The sequence below is a fragment of the Panthera pardus genome, unplaced genomic scaffold (genome assembly GCF_024362965.1).
Source record: "Panthera pardus isolate Hobbes unplaced genomic scaffold, ASM2436296v1 HiC_scaffold_8, whole genome shotgun sequence".
Taxonomy (NCBI): domain Eukaryota; kingdom Metazoa; phylum Chordata; class Mammalia; order Carnivora; family Felidae; genus Panthera; species Panthera pardus.
In genome coordinates this window covers 8,854,330-8,864,744 of record NW_026527013.1, presented here as the reverse complement: position 1 = coordinate 8,864,744, position 10,415 = coordinate 8,854,330, and the positions used below count along the sequence as shown (strand labels likewise).

General features: G+C 60.9%; 1 protein-coding gene across 1 annotated transcript; it reads right to left on the bottom strand.

Annotated features, from left to right (window-relative positions):
* Nucleotides 1–531: 531 nt before the first annotated feature.
* Nucleotides 532–7,089, bottom strand: CNN1 (calponin 1). The gene is given in 8 exon segments (XM_019427624.2): nt 532–1,327; nt 1,420–1,566; nt 2,034–2,144; nt 2,325–2,462; nt 2,577–2,643; nt 4,757–4,824; nt 4,826–4,879; nt 6,942–7,089. Coding segments are annotated over 8 exon segments (894 nt in total). The 5' UTR covers nt 7,005–7,089; the 3' UTR covers nt 532–1,081.
* Nucleotides 7,090–10,415: the final 3,326 nt, after the last annotated feature.

The window sequence follows — 10,415 nt, the reverse complement described above, 5'->3', positions numbered from 1 at the left end:
TCTGGGGGTGTCATTTCAGCTTCCCCATGTCCCCAGGAGGCTCTCTGACCTCATTTTCGTGTTGGGAAAACAGGCCTAGGGAGGGCAAGTGACTTGCCCCAAGTCAGTCAGCGTGTGAGAAGCAGAACTGTGTGATTCACACCCCATCTAGCCTGTCCCGGCGCTTGGGCACTTTTACACCACCCCCCACACCCCCCAGACTTCCCAGAAAGGCACACGGGGCGGAGCACGTGCGTGTGGATATTATGTGTGAGGGTGTGCGTTTATGTGTCCCTGAGTGGGAGTGTGTGCCGCACGTGTGCATCTGTGCAAGGGGAGTGTGTGTGCTCCACACACACAAAGTAGGGCACGGATTCTGCGTGTGAGTGCCTGTCCCGGGGCCCGCCAAGTGGCCGCGCGCACCGTGTGCGCATCTGACCGTGTGAGCGTTGTGCCCCTGCAGACGTATGCGGGACGCGGAGCGGATCCGAGCAAGGCTGTTTGCACGGGTGCAAGAGACACGCGGGCTCCAGCAAAGAGCAGCCCCGAGTCCATGATTTTACAGCCGTTTATTGTGCTCCAGTGAAATAGAAAAAGAAAGTGCTCGCGTTACAAACGCCGCTGTCACATCCACGTATGCCTGTCGCTGCAAACCAAACCGCGTGTGTCCGCTGGGTCTCTGGGCATGCAGTTTGCTCCCACTGTGGGAATGGGGTGGGGGCAGGCCGAGCCTGGGCTCTGGGGGTTTTGCTTGGGGAGGGGGAACTTCTTGTCCTGGGGGGACCCACTTGTGAAGGGGGAGGGAATGACAGCCGGGGTAGCCTTGCTCAGTGCGTCCTCTGGGTGCTGTTGGGAACACCCGGCTCGGTGTTGGGTCCCGCGGCGCTCCAGGGAGGAGGGCCCCCTCCCCTCCCCCCCAAGCCCCCCAGTTTGCCCCCCTCCCCCACCAAATGCTAACCCTGTGGGCAGGTGCCGGCGGCGGGGGGGCGGGGGGACGCCATGCAGGGGGAGGGGTCGACGGGGGCGGCGCGGCCCCTGCCGAGAGCAGCAGGCAGCCTCCCTGGGGGGAAGGCGGGGCGGGGGGGTGGGGGGCCCCAGGGCCCTAGGCCGAGTTGTAGTAGTTGTGCGGGTGGTGGTTGTGGGCAGGCTCGCCCAGCTCCGGGTACTCGGGCGTCAGGCAGTACTTGGGGTCATAGACCTGGCGCGGCAGCCCATACACCGTCATGCCCCGCTGCGAGGCCCCCTTGTTGCTGCCCATCTGCAGGCTGACGTTGAGCGTGTCGCAATGCTCCATGCCCAGCCCCGGCTCGAAGATCTGTCGCTTGGTCCCGGGTGCGGTCATCCCGGCCTGCAGAGGGCGCAGCCCGTCAGACCGCGGGCACCCAGCAGGGCAGGGGCCACCCCAGCGGCCCAGCCCGCGCCCCCCGCCCCCCCACGCACCTGGCTGGCCCCCTTGTTGCTACCCATCTGCAGGCTGATGGTAGCCTGGTCCAGGGGCTGGTCCGTGCCCAGCTTGGGGTCGTACAGGTGGCGCCGGGTGCCGTAGGCAGTCATGCCCTGCTGGCTGGCAAACTTGTTCGTGCCCATCTAGGAAGAAGAATCAGCCCGAAGGTCACAGAGCCTCACCCGGGGCCACGAGACAGAGCGTGTCGGCGGACCCTGGCACGCCCTCTGCCGAGGCACCTGCTTCCATTGTCAGGCTCCGGACTGGACACTGAGGCCCAGAAAACGCAGGTCACGTGGCCTGTAGGTGGCTCCAAGCCCCGGGGCCTGGCTTCCAGGGTTCCAGCCCCAGCGCGGCCACGTATCACGCGGGCAATCGCGGTAAGTGAGCCGGCTTCTCCAGGCCCCAGTTTCCTCATCTGGATAAAGGGTGTAACAATAGCACCCACCGCTCAGAGCCGCTGGACGCCAAGCACAGTGCCCGGCATACATCCGAGGTAGGGCCAAACAGCCTGTGCCCCAAAGCCTGCCGGGACCGGGGTGCCCTCCTGGCCTCCTTGACCTCCCCGCCCAGCTCAGCAGCAAGACCCCCGGTGAAGAAGGGGCAGTACCTGAAGCCCGATGATATTCCTCCCTTCTCGTAGCTTCTCTGGCTCAAATCTCCGTTCCTGCTTCTCCGCGTACTTCACCCCTACGTTCACTTTATTCCCTTTCGTCTTGGCCTGGGGAGGGCCAAGGGAGCAGGGACTGACAAGGGAGCCTCCAGGCACCGTCCCCGGTTAGCACCTGCTCCCCCCTCCCACCCATGCTGGGCCCCGGGGGCACGAGTGGCCCCCACTCGCATCCCAGCCCACACCCTCCACAGCCCACCCGCCCCACGCCCACCCTTCAGCCTCACTCACCATGCTGGCCAGGGCCAGGAGGGTAGACTGCACCTGGGTGTGGTTGGTGTTCTCAAACAGGTCGTTGGCCTCGAAAATGTCGTGGGGCTTCACCCCATACTTGGTGATGGCCTTGATGAAGTTGCCGATGTTTTCCAGCTGGAGGGGAGCAGGCGCCAGTCAGTGGAGGGAGGCAGGGTCGGGGGGGGGGGGGGTGCCGAGGGGCGGTGTGGGCCAGGGGTTGAAAGAGTTCAGAAAAGAGGCTGGGCTCACCTGGTGCCAGTTTTGGGTCGACTCATTGACCTTCTTCACGGAGCCCGGCTGGAGTTTATTGATGAACCTACAAGGAGCCGGGGGAGGCAGCGAGGAAGGTACGCCCAGCCCCGCGGGACAACGGGTCAGGGTGACAGCCAGCGGGCGATGTCGGGGGTTCCCACGGCAACCAGCTCAGCTGCGGGCCCCGCTGATCCACCCCTCGCACACCCGGGCAGGACTGAGATGGGAAATCGGGAGCTGGGCTGGGGTCTCTAGCAGAAAGTCCCCTTATCCCAGGCTTGCAGGAGTCCCCTGCTATGACCTTGTCTCCCTGGCAACCACCTTTCCGGCTGCTGGTCCTCTCCAGGCATCTGCACTGTGGAAAGCCTGCAGCCTGGGCCTCGGGCTTCCCTTCCTGGCCACACTCACCCCCTTGACCTCCTCCAGTCTCTTGACTGCAAATGCCACCGATACGCCAACAGCTCCCCAGTGTCTCCGTGCAGCCGGGCCCCTCACTCCCCAATCCAGCTCCCTACATGCCATCTCAAATCCAGTGCACCCCACCCCTGCCTCCTGACACCCATTTCCCCCAACTCAGCCCCTTCCATCTTCCCAGGCTCAGTAAACACAGCCTTCCAGGTGCTTGGGCAAAGCCCTCAGACTTGCCTTTGACTCTCCTATCCTTTTCTCCCGTCCACACACCCAAGCACTCAGCAAGTCCTTTGGCTCTGCCTTCCAAAGACATCTAGAAGCCCACAGCTCCTTGCCACTCCCACCCTGCTCCGAGCCGCCCACATCTCTCTCCTGGGCTCTTTGCAGGGGCCTCCCTGGGGCTCCCAGCTTCCACCATGTCTCCTCCCGACCCTTCATCTTGTAGCTCGAATGGTCTTTTCAACAATAATTCTAGTTACTTCCCAACTCAAAGCTGTCCCATGGTTTCCCTTCAGAATAAAGATCCTAATACTTGGCATGACTGAAAGTGTGCCCCCCCCCCTCCCGCCCCGCTCCGCCCAGCTAACTCCCTCCACCTCCTCATATCTCTCCTGGTTGTTCCTTGAACACACTACACTCGCTCACTACCCACCTCAGGGCCTTTGCACCGCTGCCCCCCTGCCTGACCCACTCTCCCCTCAGACGCCCTCCTAGGTCCCTCCCTCACTTCATCCAAGATTCCTCTCAAATGTTACCTCTTCAGAAAGACCTTCCAGGCCATTCTGTACAAAGCAGCCACCCTTTTCCCCACCCCGGCCCCCCCCGTCCTTCCCCACCAGACTTTTCTCCACGGCACTTCCCACCCTCGGCAAGTATGTTATGTGATTATCTCATTGATTATTTGATCGATCTGCCCTCACTAGGATGAAAGCTCTACGTGATCTCAAAGTCAAGTCTGTTTTGTTCATTATCCCCAGTGCCTAGACCTGGCACGCAGCAGGTGCCCCATAAATTCTCGCGGCATGAAGGACTGAATGGGGGTGGGGGGTGGGCTCGGCACTCTTTAATGTCCAAGCAACCCTGTCCGAGCTGGGACACCAAGGTGTCCCCCTATTCCTTGTCCCGAGTGGATACGACAGAACAGGATCTCCCCACCCTGCCACCTTTCCAGCACCTAGATCTTGGTAAGCCTGCACCTTCGGGAAGCTTCTCAAGGGCATTCTCTGGCCACCATGGTCACCCTGCCCTGGGTCAGACTCAGAGATGCAGACAGGACCCCCACTGGGCTCAGGGCCCTAGCCAGCATTAACGTTGCCGTGGAATCTGGAATCAAAGCTTGGGCTTTCATTTCTCTCGATGATTTAAGTTCTGAGAAGAGTAGAAGATGGGGACCTACTTAAATGACCGTGGTACATCTCTCGTGTCAAGCCAGTGATGGACAGCCATCATTGCCTGTTGCCCTCTAGCCACGATCTCTCTTTCTTGGAACTTGGAACTCTTGGAGGCCATAAATGGGCCCGCCCTGCCTTCCTAGATTCTGGAGTCACTTCTGTTGGAACAGTATGGGACTTGGGGCCATGTGTTTTACCTGAGCCTCAGTTTTCTTTCCTGTTAAATGGGCACAGTGATTATTTGCCACCACTATTCCCAGGTCTCGGATATAAAGAGCCTGACCAGGCTTGGAGCCCCTAGTTGGTTGAGGGGTTGAGGGGCGGGGATGAACGCCCAGGTTGAGGGCAGCCCAGGGCAGAGTCTGCTCCACTCACTCGCAAAGAATGATGCCATCTTTGAGGCCGTCCATGAAGTTGTTGCCGATGCGGCGTCCTGTCACCACCCTCGATCCATTCTCGAAGCTCCTGCTCCCGCTGGTGGTCGTACTTCTGGGCCAGCTGGGGGTGGGGGGGCGCAGAGAAAGCGGTGAGGACGCAGCGTGGAGCAGACTCAGTCCTCGGACCCCACCTGATATTCCCTGGGCCTGATCTTCTTCATCCCCTTCCCAACTAAGGCAATTCTGCCCCAGTGTCCATGAGGGGGTAGGGGTGGGGGTTGAAGTGGGCTGAGGGCCAGGGCTGAGGTGGCACCTGCCCAGGGGGCCATTCCGGACATTCTGAGGTTTGGCACCAGAGAATGCGGACAAGGCGGGGGTGGGGTGGAGAGCGGGGGGGTACTCAGAGCTGGGGGCGGGGCGGTGCCTGGCCTCTTGGTTCCCCCTCCAGGCCAAACTTGGGGCTTAGCTTCCCGGGGGCCCTGCCCGTCCCGCTGCTGGAAGCCTGGGCCCCCAGGCAGGGGAGGAGGAGCCCTAAGGAGGTGCCCTGAGTACTGCCTTGCAGGGGACTGTCCTGTCTTGCATGCCTGCCTCAGTGTCTCTTCAGGCCCTCATCTCCTGGGCTCCAGCTCTGGGTGGAGGGGCCGGGAGCTTGTCTCTGTCTTACTCCTGGCCCCGTGCGTGTGGCCGTATTTCTCCCTCTCCCCATCCCCGTGACCTCTCTCTCTCTCTCTCTCCAGCCCTGTCTCTTTCCTTGGCCCTGTCTTCCTGTCCCCATCCCTCCGCGTCTGGCTGGGGGTGGGGCTCCTGGTGGGCCCATCTCTGCCTCCCGGCTGGTCTCCGACTCCAGGTTCCCTGCCTCTGGTGGGGGTGGGGCTCGTCCGGCTCCTCTCTCGGCCTCCCCATCCCTGTCTCGGTCTTATCTCGCTCGTGGCTCACCCTCCCCATCCGTCCCTCTCAAGTCTCTGGGCTCCCAGAATCTCCGTCCCTCTCCGTCCCTCGCCCTCTGCCCCCCTCCCCACGTTACCCCCTCTGTTTCTCCAGAACCCTCAGCCCCAGCCCCGACAGGCTCCAGGACTCTGGGGGACGGAGCTGGCCCTTCTCCTGGGGGAGGAGGAGGTGGGAGGGGGCGGCCCCTCACCTGGCCCCGGCCCTGCCGCCCCCCTCCCCACCAGCCCGGCTTTATAAAGCAAACCGGCCCTTATATAGCGCGGCCCCGCGGGCCGGGCTCCCCGAGGCCGCCTTATAAGGCGCGGCGGCTTCTCGCGGCTCTGGGGCCGGCGCTGGGGGGGAGGGGGGCGGCGCTGGGCTCGCTCCCGGCCGCACACCCGCCCCCCCCACCAGCCCCCTCCTCCAGCAGCCAGGATCCCCGACCCTGGATCCGATTCCAGCTCTCCGCGTCCTCGCGGTACACTGGGACAAGCCACCCGGAGCCTCAGTGTTCCCCTCTGTCAAATGGGGCCGGGACTCCTCCCCTGGCAACGCTCACGGGAGCATTCCAGTGAGTTGGGGACTTCCAGTTCACTGCCCTGCAGAAGCTGAACCCCCATTCGGGGGTGTGTGTGTGGTGGGGGGGGAGGCCAGGATCCTAGCTCTGCAGCTCCCTTATTTAGAACCCTAGCTACTTACCCCTCCTCTCTGAACCTCAGTTTACCCATCCATAGCATGAAGGTGGTGTGTGCATGTTCTCCCAGCTCAAAACGAGGACACGTCCGTCATGTCCCTAATGCTCCCTCTCTGACCTCCCCAGCTGTCTCCGCCCCCCCCCCTTCAGGATCTCCCACACTTTCTGGGCCTCCCTTCCCCACCATCCCAGCTCTCAACCACTCCCCAGTTGCTTTTTGAGATGGTGGGTGCAAGGAAGATCAAGTCCTTTCCCAGCCCCCCGCCCCCCAACATAAAAGGAACAGGGGACAGGTTAACAGGAGGCTCTGATCAAGCGGGGTCTTCACCAGGGACTGACCTCCTCAGTTTACCTATATGGTTGCCTGCATGCCCCCCATTTTACACGCCCCACCCCAACAGTCGCTGAGGGCTCTGGGATGCTCAGGATGGGGAGGAAGGCGGGCCGTACCCCATATTTGTCCTTTTGTCCCCTCTGGTCCCAAATCACATGGGATAGACCAGAACCCCATGGGGCCGTTGGCCTGCCGGGGTGTATGGGCTGGGGTGGGGGGGGCGCCTACCTTGTTCTTGACCTCAGCCGACAACCCATAGGCGGGGCCCCGGTTGAAGTGAGCAGAAGACATGCTGGCTGGTGGTGGGCAGAGGCACTGAGGACTGAGGCAGCAGCTTAAGGCTCCGTCTGCAGCCCCGTCTTCCCTCCTCACACGTTTTTGAAGCTCCGGAGGCGGCCCGGGCCTCTTTCAAGGCCGTCCCATTGGCCGCAGGGGCCTGCCAAGGGGCGGGGCACCCCCCACCTCGGCCACCCCCCCCTCTCCCCCCCACGTGATGTCAGGGCCTTGGTATTGGGAGCCGATTGTGTCATTGTTTCCACCTAGGGGGGCGGCCTGGGTTATTATTGGGGGGGGGGGCTTGGTCATAAGAGATCAAGCTTTCCCCATCCTTCCCTACCCTCCACTGTTCTTTGGACCTCTGGCAGGGTCACCTAGTCTCTCCGTGTCTGTCACTGAGGTCACCTCTCCTTGTCTGTCTCCGGTCTTGAGGCAAGACCGCAGCCCACGGTAGCTTAGCGAGCACCACCCTGGGTTTAGCTCCTGACGCCAACGGTCTGTAGCTGAGCCTCTGTTGCCACATCTGTGAAATGGACCAATGGACAGTCCATGCCCGGTGTGGGGTGCCTGGCACAGGAAAGGACTCGGGATAAGGCCAGTATTTCCCCTGAGCGTCTGGCACCCCACTTCCGTCCCCTCCGGTCCCTCGGAAGGATCTGGGGGAGCAGAGATCCTGGATTTTACCCTCCCCATCTACCTGCGGGTGGCCTTGGCCGTGGGGTGTCTGTGTTAGCAGGTTTCCTTGTCCCAGCCGGGCCGGCCTGGAGGGATCCCGCGTAAACAGCCCCATCTGGCCAGATCTCACCCCCGGGGACCACAGAGGAGGATGACATTGACCACATCATGCTACTTATGGCAAGGCCACGTTAGTGACACTTGGGTGATGTCAGCAATATCTGCCATATACTGATGGGATGTAAGGGCACGGCTGTGATACGCTGATATGACAGCGGCTCTTATGTCAGGCCCTGTTACAAGGACTGTACATGTACCAACTCGTGCCTCACAACGCCCTTAGAGAGGGATGCTGTTACTTTTTTTTAAGTGAATTTATTTATTTTATTTAAAAAATTTTTTTTAATGTTTATTTTTGAGAGAGAGATAGACAGGGCGCGAGCAGGGGAGGGGCAGAGAGAGAGGGAGACAGAAGCCGAAGCAGGCTCCAGGCTCTGAGCTGTCAGCACAGAGCCCGACGCGGGGCTTGAACTCACAAACCGTGAGATCATGACCTGAGCCGAAGTCGGGCGCTAACTGACTGAGCCACCCAGGCACCCTTATTTATTTTGAGAGAGAGAGAGAGAGAGGGAGGGCGCCTGCCCGTGCACGAGTGTTGGAGGGGCAGAGAGCGAAGGAGAGAGAATTCCAAGTAGGTCGCCGCCATCAGTGCAGAACCCCACGCGGGGCTTTATCTCATCAACAGATCATGACCTGAGCCAAAATTCAGAGTCAGACACTCAACCGACTGAGCCACCCAGTCGCCCCCAGATGCTGTTATTATACACACTTTACAGATGGGGAAACCGAGGCATGGGGTGTGGAATCCCTTTCTGAGTGTCACACAGTGTCAGTGGCAGGGCAGAATTTGACCCCAGGCCCCTGCCCCTAATGCCATCGCGCTAAGTCAAGGTTCCTCAACCCCAGCACGGTGGACAACAGGGCTGGATAATTCTTCCCGGCCAGAGTCTCTCCTGGGCCTTACCGTAATTGAGGCGGCATCTCCGGCCTCTACCTACCAGATGCCGGTAGCAGCCCCTTAGTCTTGACAAACAGCAACGTCTCCGGACATTGCCAAATGTCCCAGCAGGGAGACGGGAGAGGGAAGGCAGATCTTTCCTGTTTGAGAACCACTGGTCTAAACCAATAGGCTAAAATACATAAAACGAGCCCACAATTAGCTCCTGGTAGAATCCTAAATGCTGGGTCTGTTCACTCATGCCTCACAACAGCCTTCCGACGTGGGGTCTGTACGCGGCACAGAGAGGTGACGCCGCCCGCCTGGCCTTACACAGCACGAGGGCGACGCAGCCAGGATTCGAACGCGCAGATTCCGGGATCCTGCCCACGCTGAGCGGCCCGGGCCGGGCCACGGGTCTCTGCGGCGCAAGGAGGGGGGGGAACGCGCGCCTCGGCGGAGCAGGCGGCTGGCGCCCCCTGGCGGCCCGGGAGGGACGAAGGCGGGAGCGGGGCCTGGCGGGATCCGGCCGGCGGTGACGCGAAGCGCTGACTCACTGGGCTCCGCCCCGCCCCGGCCCTCGGCCGTTTGGCCATTTATAGAATCCGCGGGGCCTCTGAAGTCACTGCCCAGGCACGACGGGGGCGGAGTGGGGGAGCTCTTGGCGCGTCCCCAGACGGGGCAGCCCGGGGTCTCCCTAGGGGGCGACCCTCGCTGGCTCTGCCCTGTCCCTCCGATTCTAGTCCGTGTCGGTGTCTCTTTCTCTGTCTCTAGGTCCGTCTCTACCTCGCCCAGTCTTTTTATGTCTTTGTCTCCGAATCTGCCAGCCTCACTGTCTCTCTCTGTCTGTTCCCCTGTCTCTTCATCTCTGGGTCTCTGTTTCACCTTCCTAGGTCACTGTTTCTCTCACTCCATGTCTCTGTCGTTTCTGCCCTTCCCTGAGTCTCTTGTCTGCTTGATGGGGTTGAGGTGGAGGGAGGGGGCTGATCCCGTCCGGAGGCCCCCGCCCCAGTGGTCTTCCCCATCACTGGCTGTCCAGTGTGTAGACCCCTTCTCAACTCCTGTCTGGAGTTCTCAGGTCCCAGCCCCTCTGTGCCTCAGTTTCCCATCTAAATGAAGGGTGGGATCTTGTAAGAAACGGAGTCGCCCCGAAGGGCTCGCGACGGTTATGAAAGAAAAACTCTGCCTTTCCTTTATCTAGGGAGTCCCCTAGAACCGTCCTGACTCTCACGGCCATCTAAAAATCAGAACACACAACTCTGTACTTGTGTGTCTCGGGAGAGAGCCGCTGCCCCCTTCCCCCCGCACCCGCCTATCTGGGCAGCCCCCACTATGCCAGCCCCCTCGTATCTAGCTTCCCCTTCCTGCAAACAGGCAGAAGCTGTTGTTCATAATGTCTTCTGTTTCTGGAGGGCTCACTCCATGCTAGGCATTGTGCCAAACACAATCCCATTTTAGTCCTCACTGCCACCCTCTTGGGGCGGAAATGTGTAGACCCATTTTATAGATAAGGAAACTCAAGGTTCAGAGAGACCAAGCCACTCTCCTAGGATTACGCTGCTCCCGCTGCTCCTAGATCCTTCCACATGTATTTCTTATTTATTTATTTTGAGAGAGAAAGAGAGCATGGGGGGGGGGGGGGCGGAGGGGGAGGAGAGGGAGAGAGACAAAGAATCCCAAACAGGCTCCGTGCTGCCAGCACAGAGCCCGACTCGGGGCTCAAACCCACGAACTGTGAGATCATGACCCCAACC